This window comes from Schistocerca serialis, chromosome 5, assembly GCF_023864345.2.
Source record: "Schistocerca serialis cubense isolate TAMUIC-IGC-003099 chromosome 5, iqSchSeri2.2, whole genome shotgun sequence".
In the NCBI taxonomy this organism is placed as follows: domain Eukaryota; kingdom Metazoa; phylum Arthropoda; class Insecta; order Orthoptera; family Acrididae; genus Schistocerca; species Schistocerca serialis.
The window spans coordinates 219,159,134-219,186,722 of record NC_064642.1 but is presented as its reverse complement, the minus strand read 5'-3'; the positions used below and the strand labels follow the sequence as shown (position 1 = coordinate 219,186,722).

At 42.7% G+C, this 27,589-nt stretch overlaps 1 protein-coding gene across 8 annotated transcripts in view; it reads right to left on the bottom strand.

The window, feature by feature from the left end:
• LOC126482327 (uncharacterized) overlaps positions 1–27,589 on the bottom strand; it is a 463,601-nt gene that overhangs the window by 347,996 nt on the left and 88,016 nt on the right. For all 8 annotated transcript variants that reach the window (XR_007587631.1, XM_050106380.1, XM_050106385.1 and 5 more), the window contains exon 4: positions 18,045–18,149. Coding sequence is in view for 7 of the 8 variants with exons in the window: in XM_050106380.1 (XP_049962337.1) it covers positions 18,045–18,149 (105 nt within the window). In the remaining variant the exon portion in view is untranslated. The remainder of the gene's footprint in view (positions 1–18,044; positions 18,150–27,589) is intronic.

Sequence of the window (27,589 nt, the reverse complement as noted above, 5' to 3'; positions counted from 1 at the left end):
ATTGTGCAAGAACGTACGTAACATAAATAAGAGATGCGAGGGCTTCTTAGTTGAAATTACATCCTTTATCCCTCGACGAACATGTGATAACGACTACGTGGCGGCAGGGGTTTGCTATGGGAAGTTGTGGTAGGCTACGCGAAACGGCAGCCAGCTGGTGTGAGTGCGGATATACCATAATTTTGGGAGGCTTTACATCTACAAATGATAATCACACTATTTGTCGGGAATATAATGCTGTTGGAACCTTAAGTTACTGTGGTTAGTGCCCCGACATATCAGCAGGCGTGTCTGGGAAGTGACCAGACTAACAACGCTGTAAAAAACTACGTGTGTCTATCCGGAAGAGGAGGGCAGATTTAATGTGGAGAATTTCCATTTCAGCTCACTGACCAGTATATCCGACCGTAAGGGGTGATAAGTCACTTCGTAAACAGCTGCATATTATAGCAATGCAAGGACTCAGCTGGATCTGCTGTAATGTACAAACAGTGCTGTACAATAGAAGAACAAATGCTAAAGCTTACAAAAATGCCACCAAATTTAGACAGATGAACCTGTGAGTAACTGGTTACACAAATGAGAATTAAGTAAGTGTGCACAACGCAGTAAAGACAGTAAATGTGCTCACAAAAAGCGATCGTGAACAATGCATAAAATCTTTTATTCTGCAGTCATGATCACTTTGTATGACCACAGTCACGGGTTCTGTTGTATTATATGCAATTACTTCACAATCTACCACCCTATTGCTGATACACCTTTGTGTAAAGACTGGCGTATGTTCTCTTCCACTGTAAATAATTGTAGGTATTTAACAAAGCTCGCTTCTGATTTTATTAACACCCGATGATAGCAACCAGTTAAATTTTCAAAGACAATACAGCCTTCGTAACTGTGTATTAATTACTTACGATCGGTCTGTGATATGAACATTGCCGTTCCTGATATATCTTACTCAATTATTTTCGAACTGTTTTTTATAAATATTCACTTACTGTCACATTTATCAAATGACGATGTAGTTTGGTCTAAGCATAGTCGCCTGTTCCCTTGTTATTGCGCATGAGTTTGACTACTGAGCACTGAAAGACCTGAGTCGAAAGAAGGCCCCGGGAGTAGACAACATTCCATTAGAACTGCTGACGGGTTTGGGAGAGCCAGTCCTGACATAACTCTACCATCTGGTGAGCAAGATGTATGAGACAGGGGAAATGCCCTCACACTTCGGGAAGAATATAATAATTCCAATCCCAAAGAAAGCAGGTGTTGACAGATGTGAAAATTACCGAACTATCAGTTTAATAAGTCACAGCTGCAAAATACTAACGCGAATTCTTTACAGACGAATGGAAAAACTAGTAGAAGCCGACCTTGGGGAAGATCAGTTCCGTAGAAATATTGGAACACGTAAGGCAATACTGACCCTACGGCAGGCACACGCATCATGTGACTGATATTTTTTGACACTATCCTCAACATGGTTGCATATACAGAAATTTTTGATGTACTTTAAGCTCAACTCACTGAATATGAAGGAAAGGCAAACCTACGTTTCTCGCATTTGTAGACTTAGAGAAAGCTTTTGACAATGTTGACTTCAAATTCTGAAGGTGGCAGGGGGAAAATACAGGGAGCGAAAGGCTATTTACAATTTGTACAGAAACCAGATGGCAGTTATAAGAGTCGAGGGACATGAAAGGGAAGCAGTGGTTGGGAAGGGAATGAGACGGGGTTGTCGCCTCTCCCCGATGTTGTTCAATCTGTATATTGAGCAAGCAGTGAAGGAAACAAAAGAAAAATTCGAAGTAGGTATTAAAATCCATGGAGAAGAAATAAAAACTTTGAGGTTCGCCGATGACATAGTAATTCTGTCAGAGTCAGCAAAGGACTTGGAAGAGCAGTTGAACGGAATGGATAATGTCTTGAAGGGAGGATATAAGATGAACATCAACAAAAGCAAAACGAGGATAATGGAATGTAGTCCAATTAAGTCGGGTGATGTTGAGGGTATGAGAATAGGAAATGAGACACTTAAAGTAGTAAAGGAGTTTTGCTATTTGGGGAGCAAAATAACTAAAGATGGTCGAAGTAGAGAGGATATAAAATGTAGACTGGTAATGGGAAGGAAATCGTTTCTGAAGAAGAGAAATTTGTTAATATCAAGTATAGATTTAAGTGTCAGGAAGTCGTTTCTGAAAGTATTCGTATGGAGTGTAGCCACGTAAGGAAGTGAAACATGGACGATAAATAGTTTAGACAAGAAGAGAATAGAAGCTTTCGAAATGTGGTGCTACAGAAGAATGCTGAAGATAAGATAGGTAGATCACATAACTAATGAGGAGGTGTTGAATAGGATTTGCGAGAAGAGAAGTTTGTGGCACAACTTGACTAGAAGAAGGGATCCGTTGGTAGGACATGGTCTGCGGCATCAAGGGATCACCAATTTAGTATTGGAGGGCAGCGTGGAGGGTAAAAAATCGTAGAGGGAGACCAAGAGATGAATACACCAAGCAGATTCAGAAGGATGTAGGTTGCAGTAGGTACTGGGAGATGAAGAAGCTTGCGCAGGATAGAGTAGCATGGAGAGCTGCATCAAACCAGTCTCAGGATTGAAGACCACAACAACAACAACTTTTCTTGGGTTCTATTTTTCAAACTTTTGGCTTAATTCTGCGCTCTTCAATATCTGTTCTGCACCTGCACTGCTTGTAACGGTTATGGTCGCACAGTTGGTTATCGCACTTGATAGAGCCCCAGCCGGCCGGAGTGGCCGAGCGGTTCTAGGCGCTTCAGTCTGGAACCGCGCGACCACTGCTGTCGCAGGTGCGAATCCTGCCTCGGGCATGGATGTGTGTGGGGTTCTTAGGTTAGTTAGGTTTAAGTAGTTCTAAGTTCTAGGGGACTGATGACCTCAGATGTTAAGTTCCATAGTGCTCAGAGCCATTTGAACAGAGCCCCAGTACTAAGATTATATGTTTACTTCTGTCGTGGAGCGGCCTGTCTGAGCGGTTTGCTGTACGTAGAATGCTGCGTCTGCTCGACATACTTCTCCCGAGCGAGAGGCAGTATGTTCATGATCAGTGTTTTTGGATTTGGTCTGTCACATTACTTACGACAAGCGAACCATTTATGTCATGACTTAAGAACAAGTAGGCAAGTAGGTTGTTATCAGTATGAGTTGCCCATTTTATTCGTTAAGATGCTGTAGTTTTACCCTAATTTCCTATTTTGTTTAACTGCAGGCAACCCGATGATGTTCAACGAACGAAACCGCTCGTAACACAATGAATGTGTAACAATACATGCAAGGCCCTTTTCGTTAATCATCAATAGTAGTGTCTGCTGTGGCGCTCCACATGATCAGTAGTCATGTAGATGTAGATGTGCAGGGTGGCACAGTTAAAAAAGTAGCCCGCCTCCCCTTTGAATGCGTATACAGTATTTCGATTTCTGAAATAAGTAGGTACAACACTGGACAGTTTTAGGCAGTAATCGATTGTTAGCATTCTTCGGTCAGCATTTCAGTTTATTTCATCAGTGAAGTTAAACATTTCTCTTTGCGGTCTGCGAAATGACTTTCTCGTTTGAAGAAAGAATTGAAATTGTGGAAGAACATGTGAAAACGGGTTCGTTAAGGAAAATCGCGAAATTTTCGAGGTCAAGTGTCTGGTTGGAGGAATACCAGCAAAGAGAGCCATACCGATTCTGTATAAAAATTGACGCACCTACGGATCCGTGCAAAATACAACGACAAAAAATTCCTTCAGTCCGCACATCAGAAGCTACTGCAGACATTCACCGAAGAACTATTGACAGCCCAAAGAAGTCTACACGTAAATTGGCACAACAGGCGCATGTAAGTAGGAGGACTTGCAAGCGGATATTAAAAAGTCTTAATTTGAAGCTATATCGTGTGACGGTTGTGCAGCAATTATGGGAGGAGGACAGCCAGAAAGTGTAAATTACTGCACGTGGCTTTTGAACAACATCAACGATAGTCTGTTAGGCCTTTCCATTGTATCATGAGTGATGAAGCATGGTTTCATCTTTCCACTCGTGTGACTTCATAGAACACGGAGAACCCTAAAACTGTATATCACAACCACTCCTTGATGAAAAAAAAAAAAAAAAAAATCGGCATTTAGTGCTCTATAGCAGGCACGCGCATCATGTGACATATTTTTTGACACTATCCTCAACATGGTTGCATATTCAGAAATTTTTGATATACTTTAAGCTCAACTCACTGAATATGAAAGATAATATTGCTTCTTCCAGTAAGATGGGGCAACATGCCACACATCTAAGGTATTCCTGGAACGAGTCCACGATGTCTTCACTGAGGAACGAACTGTCAGCAAACATCCATGGCCACCACGTTCGCCGGATCTAACATGTGATTTTTTTCCTGTGGGGCACTTGAAGAGCAAAGCCTATGAAACAAATCCATAGACAATACAGGAACTGAGAAGACAACATCAGCCGTGAAGTTGCCGCCATCGATATCTGTACTTTACGCGGGGTTCTCTGAATACGCTTAGACTTGCACGGCTGTGTATTGATGTTGCAAGGGGGCCCCTTTCAGCATCTTACATGAATTTATTTTTCACTGTAAATAAATGTTAAGTCCATTTCAGCTCTTCGTTTCCGTGATTTCGCTACATTTCTCTTATACCTACACTGACTACTTTTACCTGTACCACCTTGTAGTCGTAGATCCCGTGGCTGTGTCATGAGGGTGTGAGTGGCAAGGTCAAGCAGACTGCACGAGAAACAGGTCTGTAAACCGAGGATGCGCTCGACAGATACTACTGGAGGGAAACAACCAAGCAAGTGGACCCTGCGACAATGTGAGACACAAACCAGGAAAGAGGGAGTCAAGCACGGAATCTTTGCATCAGCCATTTGCGTGGCAGCTGCGCTGGTCCACAGTATCTCCAAAAAAAGAAACGCACATCATGCAGCCAGAGGTCGTGGTCGCTTATCAGAGGAAATCAGGCACGGCCAGAGGTTATACCAGGGCCAGTTCTAAAACGAGTGGATCATACTAAAAAAAAAAGAGATAGAACCGGAGTAGCGATACTTTCCGTAACATCCGATCATCTATAACGATGGAAAATTTAACATGAGTGGACCGCAAGGTAACTCGGGCGTAGCAGAATTTTCCGTGTCACTCGGTCATCTGGAACGATGGAAAGTTTGGAGATTGTGCTCTGTACGCAGTGAAACCAGCCTTTTCGTTCTGTTCCCACGCAAGCGACTGGTAAATATTTATTTTTCTGACAGCAAAAAGAATTCCGTCAGAACTAATAACGAGATTCGACAAGTATTTTGTCTGGAATGTAGTATTATATGGCAGTGAATAATGGATGTCAAAAAGATGGAGGAAAAAATACTAGGATGGTTTTTTAACGTCGCAGTCGTAAAAAATACCCGAAATGAAATGGACTAACAGAATGAGAAATCGAAAGGCACTTTTAAGAATAGTAGGGGAAAGAAAACTACAATAAAAATGATAAGAATGAGGAATACGTCTTGGTTGGGACATATATTTTGCGAAGAAATTTCCCGTACAGGAAAGCCATCGCAGCAAAGATTGCTGCGGAGACAAGAAGACAAGAGAGTGTACAGTCAATATCTGTTGCAAACAAATGCACGAAAGAAGAAGTAAATATTTTCCTTTCTTTTAAGCTGACACGAAATGAACTGGATGTTGGATTCGAACGGTTAGTAATATTACCGAGCGAGGTGGCACTGTTGTTAGTACACTCGTATTCAGCAAGACGATGCCTATAACCCGCGCACGAGCGAGACCCCTCGCCTTTTCGTTATGCTGATCCGCACAGCTTTAAAGTCTGCTGCACAGCATAACAGGCAAAGCGACGAAGTGCTACCAACATACTACAAAAAAATGGCTCTGAGCACTATGGGACTCAACTGCTGAGGTCATTAGTCCCCTAGAACTTAGAACTAGTTAAACCTAACTAACCTAAGGACATCACAAACATCCATGCCCGAGGCAGGATCGAACCTGCGACCGTAGCGGTCTTGCGGTTCCAGACTGCAGCGCCAACATACTACAAACAGGCGTGAAACTGAAAAACTATCCAAACCTTGTCAAACTGTTTTCAATCAATGTAAGACTATATAAACACTGATTAGTGTGTTAAACACAATACGTAAATATAATATATAAATGAAAGAAGAAACGCTAATTAGTGTGAACTGTACTAATAAAAATTAATGTCAGCTTATCGAGATAAATATAACTGTTTTAGTAAGACAAAGTACTCCAGATCGTTAGGAATTGGCAAAATATTATGCGCATTCGGCCGCGAAACGGTCAGTGTCAACGTTCAGACCAGTCATACTTGATTACCGTTGCTGACCTACCATGAAATTGTGGAAATTTAGCAACGCGTGAATATTCATAACGAAATTCAGCTAAAAATCATTCAGTGTCACACTTAAGTCAATTCAATTATTGACTGAAACCGAGAAAGTAGGCAGTAACAAGTATGAAATTCTACAAGAGTTTCATATTGACTTCCACAGGGTGCCAGTACAGAATAAAGGTAGCAATAAAACGTATTGGGGGTGCGATAATTTCTAAAAATTGCTTTACTATCTGCCTCCATCGAAATTAAAACGGAAAACAAACCAGACCTCCCTTGCAGTAGCAAACACCTTTCACTACTCTAGCAGACAACCCAGGCAAACAGCCCTCTATTATTACCCCAGACATGAATAAGCCGACAATTTCGCATTGAAAATGGCAAAATGATCTGCAGTTTCTGTTGCATAGAGCTTTCTGGACTCAAAAACATGAATTTTCTGCCTTTATGTCACCGCTTACGTGACAATCATTCGGGATGTTTACCGAAATAACAAAATACTGTTATTAGCGAGTAAATTTAGTAGGATAATTCTGCACCACCCTAGGAAATAAACGGCGACATAGCTGTCAAACGTTTGTTTCGAATTCTCAATTAGACTCGCCTCAGCCAGAAAACGTTCACTAGCCGAAGTGTGTCTTAAGCTAGCTAGCAATGGGAATGATCGCACTTCTAAAACGCGGTGGCATTAATACTGGGATCTGAATTACCGTGTGTATAGGCAAATGGATTTTATTTGCATTCCTGTAAACGTGATTTGGATCTATAGCGTAGCTACGATTAATATGCTGATGTATCGACTGTAGCTAGAACATTTGAATAAAAAGTAGGGGGAATTATTTATGCGGCCCCCATCGTCAGTAACTTTGGTAGACATTTTCGTTGTTAGGAATCGGTAAAAATGGAACCCTACTTGTCTCACTTTCTTGACCGCCTATCTGTCTACCCAACCCTTAAAACCCGTTTACCTCGAGTACGGGTAGACATAATAAGAGGAAATGTTTCGCACTTCCTGCGGTATACGGTCCCTTGGTGGTGTAAAACATGCGGTATACGGTCCCTTGGTGGTGTAAAACAGTGAGCTTCCATGTCAACGCAATCTAAAGATACGGCCGTTTATGTAAAGAAACTCACGGGAAAGATCAAAAAATGGCTCTAAGAACTATGCTACCAAACTGCTTAGTTCATCAGTCCCCTAGAGCTAGAACTACTTCAACCTACCTAACCTAAAGACATCACACACATCCAAGCCCGAGGTAGGATTCCAACCTGCGACTGAAGCAGTCGCGAGCTTCGTGACTGAAGTGCCTAGAACCGCTCGGCCACCGCACCCGGCGAAACCTTTTTCACCTTATGTATAATGATAATATGTACTGTCTAGTGAGGATAAACTGTATTCGCCAGCAACTCAGATCGTTTGCTCAAAGAACATTTACGAAGCTACATTCAAATTTTGTTCGAAGTCGTCTGCAATATCCACTTATAAACACCCTAGGAACGTCGTATCCGATATCCACTCCTGAAGACACTGGCAGATACTGCAGTACAAGTACTAATTAATTTATTGTTATTGGTCCATGCATGACATTTTATTTCAGTATCAATTTAACGCACCTAGGTGTTGTCTATGGCTGAAAATAATGAACAAAAAATAAATAAACAGCAAACAACTTGATGTTCAAATCAAATGTAATTCACATGTAGCATATTACGACATAATTTCGTTGTTACATCTACATGACTACATCCACTGGATTTCTTTGCAATCCAGATTTACGTGCCTGGCAGATGTTTCATCGAACCACCTTCGGACTATTTCTCTACCGTCCCACTCTTTAACTGCGTGCGGTAAATGGACCACTTAAATCTTTTCTTACGAGCCCTGAATTACATTATTACTATGGTCATTTCTTCCTGTGTAAGTTCCCGAGGAAATAATGTTTTAGCATTGAGAACACATGTTGGTGATTGAAATTTCGTTCAAAGATCTCGCTGCAACGAAAAACGCTTTTGTTTTCATGGATGTCACCCCAACTCGCTTATCAAATCTGGGACTCTCTCTCCCCTATTTCATGACATTACAAATCGTGCTACCGTTCTTTGGACGTTTTTGGCGTGCATCGTCAATTACGTCTGTGAAGGATCCCATACCGCGCGGGAATAGCATAGCAGTGGACGGACAAACGTAGTGTAGGCAGCGATTTCACTAGACCTGTTGCGTATTCTTAGCGTACGGCGAATAAAACGCAGTCTTTCGTTGGCCTTCCCCACAAAAGTATGTTGGCGATCGTTCCAGTTTAAGTTTTACTGGGTACTGAGATGAATATACAGTATTTCGACTTGTGCTTTGTCCTGTAACCGATAGTTAATTATTATTACTGGACGCAGCTTTTGTGTTTAATGTATTCCTCATTCAACAGAGTACACTCCTCGTACACCACACGTAACTGTTTCAAAGTATTAAATTGTTACTGATGTCACCAAGTTGCAGTGGTCATCTAAACTCAGTGTGCTATTTGCAGGGGGGGATGGGGGGGGGGGGGGGGGAATGGAGGGGATTCCCCCCCCCCCCAACCCTCTCTGCATCAGACCATCCCCTTCTCTGGTTTTAGTTTATGCATCCCAACCTGGGATGTTTATTTCCCAAGCACTGGAGTAAAACTTTTACATATAATTTAAATTTGTGGAGCCGAACTCTGGAAGTTTACTATTAATGTGTTTGCTTATTAATTTTGAAAAAGTTATATGTAGTAGTTAAGCATTTCAAAACATCTAGAACTAAATGACAAGACGACGCACGCCACATTTCCGTAGCATGCCACAATGTTGCAAGACGTCGCCCCAGCGAAACGAGGCTTTAGAGCCAGGTCTGTATTGTATGATGAATGTGATGTGTTACGTGCGAAACTAAAACCTGCAATCAGATCCAAACGTCGTGGAAAACTGTGTAGAGGTGTCATCCTGCAACAAGATAACGCTCGCCCACATTCTCCCAAACGGACAGCAGGAATTGAGATTCGAGGTTCTGCAACATCCACCATACAGTCCACACCTGGCTCCAAGCGATTTTCACATGTTTGGACCCTTAACGGAAGCACTACAGGGAAGAAGATTTGAAAGTGATGAAGACGTCATGCGGTGCAAAATTGGTTACAGATGCCACCGATAAACGTATTTTCTGATGAAATAAAAAAACTCGTAAAACGTCGGGAAAACTGCATTGAAGTCCAGGGAGGTTACGTAGAAAAATAACGCATGTTTCAGTTTTCTATCATCAGAATAAGTACAGCTTTTCACAAATGTGCCTTTACTTTTTGAATTCCCCTCGTATACATGTATGTAGATGATTTTGTAAATAAGCTTTAACTACAATGTACTTTTAAAGATATAACAAGGGATGGCTTTTCTGATAGTGCATACGCGTGAATAGTGAGTTTCGGCATTAACACCTATTTATAAATAACTGTTTAACCATGGGTAACGCCACGGTCCAAGCTAGTAACATATATAATTATACTAACCCCTAAGACATCCCCCCCCCCACCACTGGTAAAAGCACAAATCGCACACTGTCTAAACTTGCCGTTTTGAAACAAAGGAAAATATTATAACGAAATATGGCAACTAAGAAACGGCTATCCAAATAAACAAACATTTCTGGTTCAAGTCGTTGCAGTAGGTCTACTACACCATTACGTAAATTAGGAGCAAAGTCCATTAGTAGATCGTTATCAGGAAAACCAGCCCTCACAATGCAAGCTGCCACTACTAGAACGAAAATTTCCAAACGTGTCAATGAGTAGTCGAGGAAAGTGGACGTACTCTGTCTACTGAATCGCAACGCACGCCACTTACGAGGGGACCCGCCAAGTGTCATACCACGATGTTGCTGAAGCTTCGCTCAGTGAAAGAGGAGACAAAAATGAGCGAACACGTGTTTTGGCTAATCAGCATAAGCTCGACCGCTTCTGGGAAATCGACGGTCAAAGATTTCAATGCGCAGTCGCTATAGTGTAGATACTTTTTAGCAGCTGAGACACCGCTTCAATTGAATCCTTACACGCTAAAATGTCTGATTCGTTTTCGATGGAGGCAGTAAAGCAATTTTAAGAAATTCTCGTGCCTCCAATACGTTTTATTGCTACATTTATTCTGTACCAGCGCCCTGTGGATGTCAATACGAAACTCTTGTAGAATTTCATACTTGTTACTGCCTACTTTTTTCGCTTCAGTCAATAATTGAATTGACTTAAGTGAGGCACTGAGTGATTTTTAGCTGAATTTCGTTACGAATCTTCACGCATTGCTAAATTTCCACACTTTCATGGTAGGTCAGCAACGGTAATCGAGTATGACTGGTCTGAATGCTGACACAGACCGTTTCGCGACCGAATGCACATAATATTTTGCTAATTCGTAAAGATCTGGGGTACTTTGTCTTACTAAAACAGTTACGTTATCTCGGTAAGCTGAAATTAATTTTTGTTAGTACAGTTCATACTATAAAGCGTTTCTTCTTTCATTCATATCTTATATTTACGTGTTGTGTATAACACACTAATCAGCATTAATACAGTCTTACTCATGATTGAAAACAGTTTGACAAAGTTCGGATAGTTTCCCAATTTCACACCTGTGCGTAGTATGTTGGTAGCACTTCATCGCCTTGTCTGTTATGCTGTGTAGCAGACTTTAAAGCTGTGCAGATCAGCATAACGAAAAGGCGAGGGGTCTCGCTCGTTTCAAAAATGGTTCAAATGGCTCTGAGCACTATGCGACTTAACTTCTAAGGTCATCAGTCGCCTAGAACTTAGAACTAATTAAACCTAACTAACCTAAGGACATCACACACATCCATGCCCGAGGCAGGATTCGAACCTGCGACCGTAGCGGACGCTCGGCTCCAGACTGTAGCGCCGAGAACCGCACGGCCACTCCGGCCGGCTTCGCTCGTTTCGTCCACGACTGTACATGAGCAGACAAACTATCACACTGTCAGAAAAACTGGATGATTTATTCAAGAGAAAGAGGTTCGCAAATTGAATAAGAAGTAGCGCCTTGGCCCACCACTGGCCCTTATGCAATTATGGAATTGTTGGATCTCCTCCTGAGGGATATCAAGCTAAATTCTGTCCAAATGGCATGTTACATTATCAAAATCCAGAGCTTGTTTGGAGGGCCCTGACCATAATGCTCCAAAGGTTCTCAGTTGGGGAGAGATCTGACGACCTTACTGGCCAAGGTAGAGTTTGGGAAGTATGAAGACAAGCAGAAGTAACTTTCGACGTGTGCCGGCAGGCATTATCTTGCTGAAATGCAAGCCCAGGATGGCTTGCCATGAAGGGCAACGAAATGGGCCATACATTACCATCGACGTACCGCTATGCTGTAAGGGTGCTGTGGTAGACAAACAAAGGGGTTCTGCTGTGAAAAGAAATTGCACCGCTGACCATCATACCTGGTTGTTGGGCCATAAGGGAGGCAACATTCAGGTTGGTAGCCACCGCTGTCTGGGACGTCTCCAGCCACATCTTCGGCCTGGAATATGATTGACTGGAGTAGAGTTATCTTCAGCGATAATTCCCGCTTTGAAATGAGCCCCAGGAACCAGTGAAGACGTGTCTGGAGACGCCCTGGACAGCAGTGGGATACCAACCTGTCGGTCGCCCGCCATACGGCCCGATAAGCAGGCGAGATGGTCTGGGGTGCCATTTCTTTTCATAGCAGGACATCTATGGTTGTGATCTGCTGCACACTTACAGTAAAGCAGTACGTCAATAATGTTCTACACCCTGTTTTGTTGCCCTTCATGGCAAGCCATCCTGGGCTTACACTTGAGCAAGACAGCGTTCACCTGCACATGGCGACAGTTTCTGCTGATTGTCTTCGTGCTTGCCAAACCCTACTGTGGCCAGCAAGGTGGCCAGACCTCTCCCCAATTGCGAATGTTTGGAGCACAATGGGCAGGGCCCTCCAAACATCTCGTGATTTTGACGATCTAACTCGCCAGTTGTACAGAATTTGTCACTCTAACCCTCAGCAGGACATCCAACAATTCTGTCAATCGATACCAAGCTGAACGACTACTTGCAGAAGGGTCAGAGGTGAAGCAACGCTTTATTGACGTGCTCAATTTTTGAAATCCGTTCTCTTGAATAAATCACCAAATTTTTCTGAATTTGTAATCATTAGTTTGTCTGTACACGTACATCATATCTGACGATATCTACCCAATACGGATAAGTCCATTGTGGTGCGACGTTGCTTTTTTGTCTTTTAGAGTGTATTATGAACAACTTTTCAGACAGCTTTATCTGTGGAGGGTGGTTTTGGTAAATGGCGAAAAACTGCAGGAAACGTTCCTTGAGAGATACAGAGCATTCAAGGTCACATGGACATATGGTTGGAAATTCATTCCACGGGAGGTACTCTCTTGAAGACAGAGATAAGAGTGCTTTGACTGTGTAGGTTCTAATGATTGAAAGGACACATGTGAACACACCAGGAAATGGGACTGTTGTGCCTGAAACAGTGTTTCAGCTCCGCACTCAAGAGGGTAGTGAGCTGGAGCACCATCTTGTAACAGCCACAGTACCCTTCATACCACCAAAGGCACGTCTTTCAGCAGGAGAGACAGGGTCATCAACAGGAAGCGAAGATATGCCTCGGCTGTGACGTGTTGTGGAAGGAATGCTGGTCGCAGGAGGCAGTCGCCAGTAATCCACGTTAAGGCTCGTGCTGATGATTCGCTACCATCGTATTATGGGGATTGTTAATAGCCCTCAGGTGGGCGTTGTGAAGATTGATGATACTGTTTCCCCACAAAGGTAGCTTCATTTGTGAGTAAGATAAATGATAGACATTCAAGCACGGTCGTGGTCTGTGCGACGAACCAGCAACAAAACCATCGCCATGAAGACAAGTTCGTAGTTAATCAACCATGCACGTGTTGTAAGTGGCACAGATACTGGTAGTTCTCATGCAGAATGTTGCACACAGTTTTCTGGTTTACTTTAGGCTAGTGGGCCATCTGCCTGTTGCTGGTACTGGGGTTACTGTCAGAGATCTTTTACCTCCTGTTTCTAGTAGCTGCACCTCCTTGGAACACGTTTGTAACTGTACACCCACATGACCTGTTTTTGCTTCTTATCCTCTCAGCTGTCGTTTCCTCCAGCTTGGCCGCATTGATCTACATCTACATGATTACTCTGCAATTCACATTTAAGTGCTTGACAGAGGGTTCATCGAACCACAATCATACTATCTCTCTACCATTCCACTCCCGAACAGCGTGCGGGAAAAACGAACACCTAAACCTTTCTGTTCGAGCTATGATTTCTCTTATTTTATTTTTATGATCATTCCTACCTATGTAGGTTGGGCTCAACAAAATATTTTCACATTCGGAAGAGAAAGCTGGTGACTGAAATTTCGTAAATTGATCTCGCCGCGACGAAAAACGTCTTTGCTTTAATGACTTCCATCCCAACTCGCGTATCATATCTGCCACACTCTCTCCACTATTACGTGATAATACAAAACGAGCTGCTCTTTTTTGCACCCTTTCGATGTCTTCCGTCATTCCCACCTGGTAAGGATCCCACACCGCGCAGCAATATTCTAACAGAGGACGAACGAGTGTAGTGTAAGCTGTCTCTTTAGTGGACTTGTTGCATATTCTAAGTGTCCTGCCAATGAAACGCAATCTTTGGCTCGCCTTCCCCACAATGTTATCTATGTGGTCTTTCCAACTGAAGTTGTTCGTAATTTTAACACCAAGGTACTTAGTTGAATTGAGAGCCTTGAGAATTGTACTATTTATCGAGTAATCGAATTCCAACGGATTTCTTTTGGAGCTCATGTGGATCACCTCACACATTTCGTTATTTAGCGTCAACTGCCACCTGCCACACCATACAGCAATCTTTTCTAAATCGCTTTGGAGCTGATACTGGTCTTCGGATGACCTTACTAGACGGTTAATTACAGCATCATCTGCGAACAATCTAAGAGAACTGCTCAGATAGATCAGGAACAGCCGAGGTCCCAGGACGCTTCCCTGGTGAACACCTGATATCACTTCAGTTTTACTCGATGATTTGCCGTCTATTACTACGAACTGCAACCTTCCTGACAGGAAATCACGAATCTAGTCGCACAACTGAGACGATACCCCATAGGCCCGCAGCTTGATTAGAAGTCGCTTGTGAGGAACGGTGTCAAAAGCTTTCTGGAAATCTAGAAATACGGAATCAACTTTATATCCCCTGTCGATAGCGGCCATCCTGTATATGAGGGACATTCAATAAGTAATGCAACAATTTTTTTTTTCTGAAAGCAGGTTCGTTTCATTCATGATTCCAATATAACATATTATTCCCCACTCTTTTGGCTCCAACCCTATTTTTAAACGTAGTCTCCATTCAATTTGATTGCCTTGAGCCACTTTACTGAGAGGGCTTGTATCCCCGCATGGTATCACGCTACTGGATGACGCTGGACATACCGTCTTGTTGCACCAATAATCTCCAAATCATTCATGTACTGCTTCCCATGGACAGCATTTTTCATTGGGCCTAACCGACTGAAGTCGAAAGGTGCGCGAGTCGAGCAGTAGGATGGATGGGGGGAAAGAGTTCAATGAAGTTTTGTGACCTCCTCTCGGAGGCCAAAATCTTCTATCTGAAATAACCTTAGGGATGCACTTGACGATAAACGAAGAAATATCCACTAACATTGTAACTTCTGTGTTTATCGCACTCTTTTTCTGTTTGTAACATAGCTGAAACCTGCAATACGTCTACTAACAGAAAAATGAAGGGGTTTGGACAAGCCGAATAGTACTGGTATATTAGTTTGGCTTCGGGGACACGCGACGCAACATTAAACCTCTTACTTAGCTTAAAACATAGTTTGAAGAAAGACATACGTACATTTATAGCACATATAGATAAATAACCAAATAAATAAATAATTCCCGTGAAACCAGTCACGTTGTCTACAAGCTAAGCTGCAAGCACTGTGCTACATTCTATGTAGGCATGACAACTAACAAGCTCTCAGTCCACAAGAATAGCCATGACAAAATGTGGCCAAGAAACAAGTGGACCACCCTGTTGCTGAACACTCTGCCAAATATGATATCCTTCATTTCAATTACTGCTTCACTGCCTGTTCCCTATGGATGCTCCCCACCAACACCACCTTTTCTAAACTGCACAGGTGAGAAATTTCCCTGCAATACATCCTACCTTCATTAGTCACTGTCCTCACCCACCCAGCCCCTTCCCTGTTCCCATCCGAGCACTACACAGCCGTCTTTCCACCATCACACCCAGTCTTTTTATTTCTCTCCTTATTCACTACTCCCCCCCTCGCCAACCTCTCCCGTGTCCTCTGTCTAACCTGCAGCACTTCACTGTCTGCCACCCCCACCGTACTACCCCTTCCCCTCCCCATCCCAGCCTCCTCCTTACCCCCACCCCGTCACCACTCCATCATGCACTGGTGCTGCTGCTTGCAGTGTGGTTTCAGTTACCTGAGATTGCAATTGTGTGCGAGAGTTGCATTTGCTTGAGTGTGTGTGTGTGTGTGTGTGTGTGTGTGTGTGTGTGTGTGTGTGTGTGTGTGCATGTGCGTGCATCTATTGTTGACGAAAGCCTTAATGGCTGAAAGCTTTAATTGTGAGAGTCTCTTTGTTGTGCCTATCTGCAACTCAGCATTTCCGCTATATGGTGAGTAGTAACTCCCCTTCTCATAATACTGTTAATAAATAAATAAATGTGCATCTGCAAGGCCTCCCACAAGTGTCTACATAACAGTTTACATGCAGAATATATATTTCTATTTTTCCCAAATTAAAGTTATCAAACTACTGACAACAGACACATAAGCCTGAGATGGTAGATTGTATAGAATAGTCTTACATTTATAGACATCATCTTACATTTAGAGATGAAGCTTTGGCTATTGAAGTCGTGGAGATTTATTTTAAAAAATTTAGGAAGGTAATGCTCGGCAATTGATATTTGCATCGAAAAAGGCTTAAGTTTTCCCAATATGCTGAACTGTTTGATACAGTATCAACACTGCTTGAATGATTATGTGACATTGACTCACATGACACTAGTGCAAGAGATATGCAAGAACCTATGAACTGGACACTGCAACAGCTTATTGCTTGGATTAAAATGTGACGATTTTGTGAAACACAGAAATAAATAGCATTAAATTCTACCATTGTACAAACTTGTATCGTATTTGAACAGGTTTGCAATAAACATTGTCAAACACATTTGGACTAGGTATACAAACATTAATGCTGATTTTTAAGTAAAGGTAACATTCAAAAACGGAAATGTTGTTCTTCAAAAAACATTGATTCAGAAACCAGACCAGTATTTTATTTGGTTATGGGATACTGTAATGATTTACTAAGTGGGTTGCAAATTACAAATTTGGTCACTGTTCATGTATTAGAATACAGGGTAAAAGTGTTACCAGCTTTTAATCATCTTTAGAAGATGATTGTGACATTCAGTTGAAACAAGAAGAAAAATTAATCCAAAATGAAATATCTAACAAAGGAATTAAATTATACTAAACTGACAGTAATTCTTATCGCTAGAATAAATTACAGCGGCAAGACCCGTCATGGGGATAGTAACAACAGACATCACTATGGATCGTGGGACGAGCAGAAGTCTGAGAATGGGACAGAATAGTAACTGCAATTTTTCTTTCCTATATTAGTTGGTGTTGTTACATATGACCTGCACTTTAGAAGATATTGCAGTCTTTTTTCACAGTTGCTCAAGGTGAGGGTTGGAAGAGGAACAGTGACACCAGCTCAGCTGTGAGCTTTGAAGATTGCGGTGAGGGGAATGATGAGTGAGTGGGAAATTTCCTCATGTTGCCAACAATGAGAATCTATACAACCTACTTTGGCTTTTTATGAACATCTACCACATTTAAACAGCAGTTTGCCTGAATCTACCTGTAATCTGAATCAAACTGACTTTAAAATTAGACAACTGCTCAACAATAGTATCCATTTCTGCAGAGGATGGTAAAAGTGTAGATAGGGGCCAGAGGTGTACTTATGTGTGTCTCGCTACAATGTTGTTGACACTCACCATGACATATGACTGGAATTAAAGGGAGAGTGCCAGCTGGTTCTACATAGCCAATGAGAGGGTAGCAAGCTGTTGATATTTTTGGATGGAAGAGACATACTACAGACTACAGGGTTAGAAGAAAAAAAGTAGAAAACAAAATGGCCTGAAAATTAATGTAAACCAATCCTTCTGTTTATTTTATTTCTTGAAGTATTTTCAAAATATAGACAATACATGGCACAAGTTTAGAATAGATATATGTTAACTTTTTGGGAGATACTTTACATCAGTAAAACAGTTGTAATTTTGATTAGTCAGAATAAGACAAAAATAAATTTTTTCAATGAGCCTCTTAAGAAAACGGGGGGGGGGGGGGGGGGGGGGCTCACCTCATACCCAAGATCATCTTATACTTCAGTAAATATGTAAATATTGTGAGGCAAAGAACAATCCTCTTATACTCACTGCTACTAGATAACATAACTGCCTAAAAAAGTTTAATAACTCATTCTTCAGAACATTCACTCACCTCTCTTTTCCGCCTTGCATTTATTGCAGTGCAATTTAGTTCTGTAACTTCACGTTCAGGCAGCCATGGTCTATCCCACACCTGTACGTCACACAGTTGCTTGTTCTGAAATAACACCCCACCATAAGATGAAAATCTGTGGATTTAGTTTTAACACATGTATACACAAAGAATTAAGTTCTATGAAAAGGAGAAGTCTCCTGAGAAAATTTTACAACTACAAGGAGACAGAATGCGTGGCAAATGATTACTTTCAGGAAGTGAAACTGAAAGTAGTGCTGATGGACGCAATTAAAATTTTCAAAATAGTTTTGACAATTTGTGGTATTATGCAACCCAAAACACAACAACAAATCTTCAAAAGATGCCTTTTGTGCAAAGGTAGCATTATTGTTAACACTGTTAAAAAGCTCTATTCAAATATATATTGAAGTGTGGACTTGGTTGTCACTGCTTACAGTCATAAGCATGCAGCAATCTGGCTTTATTGCTGTACCCGAGCACTATGATCAAGGGTGAGACTTGGTGATAGGAAATGGGAATCGTTTCTGTCCGTGACACACATTTATTTTTCAATACTTTACAAGATAGTACAAACAATGTTTATCATTAATGTCCATACATACAGATCCATTGTACTGGCAGTATGGTTCAATGACCGATCTTCGTGGGGTATACACTCTGGTGAAGAGCTGTGGCGCGACCATGTGGACCACACAAGACAAATGCTGCATCTCCGAAAGTCCAGTTTTTGATGTGACCCATGGATCATCATGACTTTCACAGGTGGGAGAAAAAGCTCTACAAAATGAATGGATGCACGTCGTGAAATGAGAAAATGTGCAAGATTTCACATACACGGTTGTGAGGGATTGTGTTAACTTGGCTTGGTTTATGGCGAGAAAGGTCAGAGATGACGAGAAAGGTTGGAGACATGAGTTGCATCACCTTTACCAGCTCGCACTGCCTGCCTGCTTTGTCTCACATGGGCCTGTGCATGATGCACCATTGCCAAAATTTGGTGTAGCAGGAAAGCTGCATGTGTGGGCCATGCGAATGCCTGGCACCGTTTAGTTGTGTCAGCTGTGCTGCAGCTCTGCCCTTCATGCGTTTCTCTCAGGGAGCAGCGTTCCATAGCTGCAAAAAAAAAAAAATGCCGATTGCTCCGTGGCCTGCATTTGTTTAAGTTTGCATGTTGCATGGTGACAGTGTGGGCGCAGCTGCGCTGGGCTGGTCAGCAGTGGAGGGCTGGTGGCCCATGAAGTCAGCATGCCGGACTGGCGTTGTTGGACGTGTCCTTGCACAGTCGGCTAGTGACAGTGCCGGTAGCTTGTGTTGGCTAGAAACTTTCTGTAGCAAAGTGTGGTGTATGCGTGTGGTTGCAAGTCAGTTGGGAAGATGTCTCAAAGGCCAATGCACTGATATCTTAATAACGACGTGGAGTGTTCACCAGTGCTACAGTTAATGCACTACAGTAGAACAAATTTCACTTTTTAAATTCTTCAGAGTGACATCAAGGATGACAAGTCCAGGTGTTCACATGTGGCATGTCCCACAAGTTCATCAACTGACTCAGTTGCGGGAGCACAGTGCATTGCTTGATCCAGCTTCAAAACTCGAGGCAACACAGACCCGGAGAGTGTACATGAGTATGGTCTCTTCACGACTTCAACGCGGGTCCTAGAGCTGCTAAGGACAAGTCCGGTGGCACAGAGGGCAATGTGTGGAGCTCAATGGCAATGCAAATACAGTAGCTGGAACAAACACCAGTCTTGCCTTAACACCCAATGTGGCAGAACCACAGAGACACAAACGCAGGCCCAGGAGCTGCAAAGGACATGGGAGGCACTGTCTGGAGCTCGACTGGATCTATCGGCTGAAGGTGTGTTCAGCTGGGGATGGGATCTCTACAGCACAGACATTTGAGTCAGACATGGAGGCCAGGGCATGTGCTGTAGTCCACTGGCTGCTGTGGTGAGGGTCCGGGGGGCACCACGGGCTGCCTGGTTGGTGTGGTGGGAGGTGTATGTGGTGCCAAAATAACAGCAGGCTGCAGCTGTGCATCACCGGTGGCTACAGGTGCAGGATCTGTCTGACTGCTGGTTAAAATAGTGTCATCTGCTGTCAGATCTTCCTCGGGGACTAAAAAGCGTGTGGCTGCTGGAGCAGACAAGTTGCAAGCTGGCTTGATGTGGTTGGTTGAGACTGTAGACTGTTTCTTGTTGCACTCAATGTCCAACGTTTTTTCCTTCAGGTGATCACATGGTGTGGTCCAGAGCAGGAGAGCTAGAGAGGTGACTGTTCTGTGTCGGTATGCAACATGATGCGCATGCAGTGCTGCAGGTTGGTCTGCATGAATATCTTCCCAGTGCTGTACTGCATCGGCTCTTGCTCTCGGAGACCAGCCATTTGAGTGCGCAGGCATTTTACCGGAGCGGGTGCCATGGCTCCATGTGGGGGTGATACTTCTACAAAATCACCCAGTCTTGTCAGATGCTGTCCATAAACGAGATCGGCAGGTGCCACATCGATCTCCTCCTTTGGCATTACTTGGAGGCCAAGCAGCATTAGTGGGAGTGCCTCAGGCCATGAGGTGTCATGGAAAGTTAGGGCAGCTTTCAGAGTCCTGTGGTGCCATTCAACCATGCCATTTGACGGTGGATGGTAATGTGTTGTCTCGTGTAATCGGATGCCACACTGTCTGGTGACATGTGTGAACAATGTGCAGTGAAACTGGCAAATGTGGTCAGTCGTCACATTACTGGGACATATAAAGCATGCCACTTAGGTGTCAACGAATGTGGTGGCAACGGTCTTGGCAGTGAAGTCTATGATTGGTGTTGATGCAACCAGTGAGTGAAGTGGTCCACTATACTTATAAGATACCATGTGCCTTAAGAGAGGGAGAGAGCAGGCCAATGAGGCCCACATAGACATGTTCAAATTGACATGTTGCATTGGGGAAGGTGCCTCCTGACTTTGGCAAGCTGACATGGCATGTGAGGGCGAGCCCATTTGCAGCAGTCCTTCTGAAACCTGCACCAGATGAAACACACAGCGAGGAGGATCAAAATCCTGTTGGTGTCAGGGTGTTACAGCACGTGCACACAGTTGAGGGCACTGCACCGGAATTTCTCTGGGAGGAACAGTTGGTGAGCACTGGCTGAGATGTCACACCAAGTTTTCCATGTAGTTCTGGGGACAGGTACCAACCTCTGTTGCAAGCTGCTGGAGGTGGCGTGACAGAAACTGTGCAGTTCTTCATCATTCTCCTGTACTTTGCCAACGTCCTCAAAGTTTTCACAAGGATGATATAATGGCACACACTCAGGTCAAACAATCAGCGAGTATGTAGTCTATCCCCGAAATATGGCGGATGTCAGTAGTAAATTGTGACATTGGTGGATATGACACGGTGAACAGAGTGATTGTTGTGAAACATATGAGTAATCAGTTTGTGGTCAGTGAAGATGATGAATTGTCAGACTACTACTGATGGGCGGAAGTATTTCACTGCTGCATATAACGCAAGCAACTCTTGGCCATAAGCATTCCAAGTGCATTGCGATTCCGATAGCCTCTTAGAGATAAAACCGAACATCTGCGAGCCCCCATCAAGGTGCTGTTGTAACGCCATGCTGATGTCGGTCTGGATGGCATTCACCACTACATCTAAGATCACACTGTGTTGCTTCTGTGACATTTCATTTTGAGTCCATGAATCTCTACTTCAGCTTGTCTGTCCAATTCACAGGGGTCTTTCCTTTCAAAATGGGATTGTGTAGTGCCTTAGTCATGGGCTCTTGCATGGTGGCAGCATTGGGCAGAGCATGGCGGTAAAAGTTCAACATGCCAAGGTAACGGAGTTATTTCTTGTGCATCTGAGGATGCAGCATGTTTAGAATCACTTGCACTTTGTCCAGCTATGGTGTCAATCTGGTGGAGGTAATTAAGTGGCCATGGACCTCGTTTCTCATCACACTGAATGCACACTTCACTGGACTGACAATGATGCCAGCTTCACTGAGGTGCTGAAAGATGGTAGTTAGGTGGTGGCAATGGATCTTCAGCAACTTGGACTGCACCAGGACATCATCGAGGTATGTGAAACAAAATGGCAAGCCTCACAATATGCCATCCAGGGACTGCTGCCAGGTATAGGCAGCAGTGCAAAGACCATATGTCACAAACAGGCTTTCAAAAACCCAAAGGGGATTACAATAGCTGTTTTCTCAATGTCTTTGGGTGCCACCAGAATTTGGGTATATGCCTTTGCACAATCAATCTTGCTAAATAATGCACAGTCTGCCAATGCGTGGCTAAAGTCTTGAAGGTGTGGGACTGGATCTGTCTGGCACTGTTTGTGAGCTAAGAGCATGACACTCCCCACATGGGCACCATGACTTGTCTTTCTTCGGTGTAAATGTGGCACCAATGACCTTGGGCTTCTTGACTGTCAAACTGTGCCTTCCCACAGCGTGACCTTCAAATCTGCCTTTGCTACTGCAAGTCTATTGGGTGCGAGTTGATGTGGCTGGCATGATGTGGGAGGGTAAGAAGTGGTTATTGTGTCATGCACCACCAAATGATTAATGTCCTTTTGTGCACCAACCAGGCAAGTGAGGTCATGGAATTTTTTGAGGATGTCATCGTATGGTCTAGAGCACTTCACAGTTTTTATACTGTACAATGTGGCCTGCCAGTGCTGTATCACAGTCTTTAAATTTGTTGTCACATCAATGAGCTGGCCATTTGTTATGTTGGCTAGCAACCTGTAGTGGCTAAGAAAGTCTGCACCTAGGATCAGCTCATTTTCGTCAGCCACAGAAAACATCCACAAATATGTATGGTGTAATCTTAGGTCTAAATTGCTGTTGTATGTGCAGTAAGTTTTAATGGCAAAAATTGTTTGCTGCCTGTGAGGGAGGGTACCTCAGCCTTCCCTGCTGTCTCCTAATATAGGACGGAGGAATATTGCAAGGTCTGAACCCGTGTTTACAAGATACTTCACGATGCCCACACATGCTATGAAGAGACATCTTGATACTGAATTGCAGCCAGGTGCTCGTAGGCCTGGTTGCACTTGGCTTTTGGGAGCATGTAGGGAGGATGACACATTGTTGCTTCATTGACAAAGCATGCATGCATGCTTTATGTGGATTTATCAGTTCATTCTTACATAAATTTTAGTTGAATTTCAATAATTATTACAATTTATCCTAGAATGTTGTGGATATCATTAAGTGTTTTGCAAAATTGTATTTATTATGGATTAAAGTATGGATGGGCAGGGGGGTTAATTTGATGGTCTCTATTGTCATGCTATTGTAATGAAAATTACGAAAAGGAAAGTTGCTACTCACCATACAGCGGAGATACCGAGTCGCAGATAGGCTAAACAAAAAGACCCTCACAATTAAAACTTTGGGCCATTGACTTTTCTCAACAACAGATGACAGACACACACATGCACACACACACGCACACACACACACACACACACACACACACACACACACACACTCAAACGCAGCTCACACACATGACTGCAGTCTCACGCAATTGTAAGGTTTCAGTTGCCTGAGACTGCAACATGAGCACTAGCTGTGTTTGCATGAGTGTGTGCATGTGTGTGTGTGTATGTGTGTCTGTTGTCTGTTGTTAATGAAGGCCAATGGCTGAAAGCTTTAATTGTGAGAATCTTTTTGTTGTGCCTGTCTACGACTCAGCATCTCCACTACGTGGCGAGCAGCAATTTTCCTTTTCATAATATTGTACATTCCATCCTGAATTTTCCATTGTTTTATTATTGGAATGAAAATTAATAACTAATGGTAGAATACAGAAGTAATTGTTACATTGGAAACAGAGAGCTAAATGAATATATTTGTCATGTGTATCAGATATTTTTGCTTTTCCCATTTATGTTTTATGACTTTTGTTGACCACGAGAGATGAATAGTAATATAAGATGTCAGATTTTGTTATTTAATGAAAATCTTCTAAGAAAGTTAGTTGTCCTGATCTGAATGAAGCTGCTGCACACTATGCGTCAGTCTCCATCTTTTGCAGGATGTCCTGTGTTTTGCAGTGATGGTACAGTATCATGTTTGTATAGCAAGAGAATTGCTTTCAAGTATTTCTACCCTGGCCACCAGGAGAGCTGGGTTTTATGAGCAATTTGTTTCTCCATGCAAATGTTTAGCTTAGATTTAACTTTATTTTCTGTTTTGACTACACTCTGATACCGTGCTATGATGTTTTTCAACATCCTTTCTGATTAAAAACTGTGATTCTGTAAGGAGGCTATGCTCCAATTCAATTATTCTTGAGTTATGAGTGGAGAGTAGCCTAAAGTGTTGGAATTAATAAAATCTGTTATTCCATTCCTGAGTTTCTTCCTCCTATATATAGAACACATCTGACAACTGTCGGGCAGCATTTCCCCTATAAGCACTGACAAATGGTGATCTAAAGCTGCTCAAGACAGAATTGATACAACATGCGGCTGCCTCCCAGGAAGATCACATGATCACATTAGGCAAGTCCTAACACAGGAAGAGATCTGCAATAGCAAGCCATTGCAGTAACTGTGTCATCTGCGCAGTAAAGTTAACATGGGCATAGTATCGGATACCTTGCTATGAACATTATGGAATATCCACTTGCCACTGCAGATCAAGGCAATTGTTGCCTCGCAGATGGACATGCAGCTCAATTGAGCAACACACAGGTATGTTGGTAACATTGCTAGTTTGGTAATCAGGGGAAGAAGTGTTCACCATCTTGTTTGTTCCCAAATGTCGATGACAGTCAGTAGTAGGCACAACTTATTGCCGAACATCCTTCAAGCACCTGTTTTTAATTGATTAAGCGTCCGGTATAGAATTCCTGGTGGACGCTGACTCTGACCTGAGTATATTGCCTTGTACGTCTCTGCATCATTGTCAGGTGCCAATTGCTTTTTGCCTAACAGCTACTAACAACTCTTCAATTGCTTTGTATGCCAGTCAGCAATTAGACCTTAGTATTGGACTGTACCACCCATATGTGTGGGATTTCATCATTGCGGACATCACAGAGGTAGAGCAGACCTGGTGCACTACCAGCTACTACCAAATGTGGCGAATGCCCACTTGGTGGACAACATCACTAGCCTTGTTGTCACCAGCTTCCACTCCCGCACAGCAGTCCTGCTGACGGATGCTTCAAGTGGTGAGTACGCTGCATTACTGAGGGACTACCTCACTTTGACCAGACCACCTGGTGCCCCAAGGTGAATACCCCATGATGGATGGATGGACTCTCCATGGTGTCTATGTCTAGATGTTTGCTAAATCTTTGGCTCCAGACTATTAAGCAACTGCGAAGGCCGAATTTGATTTGATGTTATGGGAAGGATTAATGCGACCATCCAAAAGTCTTTGGTCATCGGCATTGTACTTAGTGCCAAATAAAGGTGACACCTGGCACCACTGCAGTGATTATTATGGCTTAACTATCAAACAGTCTTTGGCAGATACTCTATACCACTATTACAGGTACTCTAATTACACACTACATGGTGCCACCATTTTCACCATCTTGGACTGAGAAAAACCTTACACCCTGATATCTGCAGCTGCAGGAGACGTACCAAAACCACCATAATATCACCTTTTGGTTTATATGAGAGAGCATGATTATGACCTTCGGCTTATGCAATGCAGCTCAAATGTAGCAGAGATTTATAGATTCTGTTCTCCAAAGATTACCATTTTGCTTTGCTTACCTTGATGATGCCCTGGTGTTCTCCACCAATCTGGACAACATCAGCTCCTGCTTGAGGTCTTTGGATAACTAGAACAATACGGAGCCATAATGAACATAGCCAAATGTGTTTCTGGCAATCAGAAGTGACGCTTCTTGGTCATAAAATCTCAGCTGTGGGCTTTCTTCCTTTGACCAAGAAGGTAGAAGCAATACTACAACTGCCCAGGCCACCTACAGCCAAGGAATTACAACATTTCTTGTATGTACTTAATTTCTACAGATGACGCCTTCCCCATGCAGCAAAGATACAGGAACCTTTGACAGCAACATTGTCAGCTCCTAATGTTAAAACAGGAAGTCTCTTGTGCACTGGACAGAAGATATGTGCTCCACATTCAAGGATACAAAAGAAGAGCAATGCCAATGGCAGCGCTTTAAGCATCCCCAAAACTTGATGCAGCGCTAACTACTGTTGTGGATATGAGCCAGATACCCATTGGTGCAGCACTCTAACAATGCCTGGCAGCCACTGGCATATTACTCCCACACACGAAATATATGACTGTGAGCTTCTGGCTGTGTACCATGCAGTCAGATATCTTCATCTGCAAGTTGAAGTGTGAGTCTTTACTTTCACGACTTCTCTGTCTTCTACATTGACCTCTAAATGTTTACCAACCACAGGTAATGTATGTGTGGTGGAGGGGGGGGGCTAGTGGTAGTAAAAAAGTAGAGCCAAATGTTGTAAATAGGGTGGATAAATCTGAGCTTCAAATCCCTCAGCTTTCCCATTGCCAAAGGACACCTTGTACGCAGATGAATTCTTCAGACATGAGGCTACTTTTTTTCCTTCATCACCCTTTTCTAGAACACTTGTGTTGTATGTGCCAGTAATTGCTTAGCCCTTAGCAATATAATTGTCGAGAAGAACTCTTTTTGTATTCCAGATAAGACTTCTTGTCATCTTTCTTACAGGTGAAATTAACTTGACTTTTTGGTGCAAAATTAATAGCTGCCCCTGACTGCACATGGGTTTGTTTCTTACATGAGGTGTTACCCACAGTAAAACATTAAGTCTTCATGATTTTATTTTAGCAGCTTCTATTGGTTATTGGTTCTTCATTGATAAAAGTGAGGTTGATAATTATTTTTGTGAGCCCATTGCTTTTATTTCTATATGAGTAGTGGCTATATCTTTAACAGTGGCCATAGGAGTGTGTGTGTTTCCTGTTATAAGTCTCTGTGAACCACACATTGGTCTGCTGTAGCTGAGAAATTGCATTTTCCATATTTTACATACACACTGTGTATCACTGTAGTGTATGGCAGAGGGTGCTTTTCATTCATATTAAGATTTCTTCCTGTTCTGTTCACAGATGGAGTGTAGGAAGTATGAGTGCTTGTTCGCTTGTATGTAAGTTATTATTTGGTTATTTTTAATCTGCTCAGTCACTTTATGGGATAGATATATAGAGGTCCAAAGAATGTCCATAGTGTATCTCCTGAAATATGATTCCTGAATTTTTCTAAGCCAGTTCTTGTGGTATGTATATTTTTCTTTCAGTGTTTCCCACCTGAGATTTCACACCATTTCTGTTGCACTCTTTCACAAGTCAAACAAGTCTGTGAAATTTCTACTACTCTTCTTTGTATACACTCTATGTTTCTGCAGTGACACAGGTCCCACCATCTTGAGCAGCCTGCAAGCATGGGCTATGTATATGTTTTGTATGCAGTCATTTGTAGAGAAACGATACCCAGCATCCTACCAATGAATTGTAGCCTACCATTTG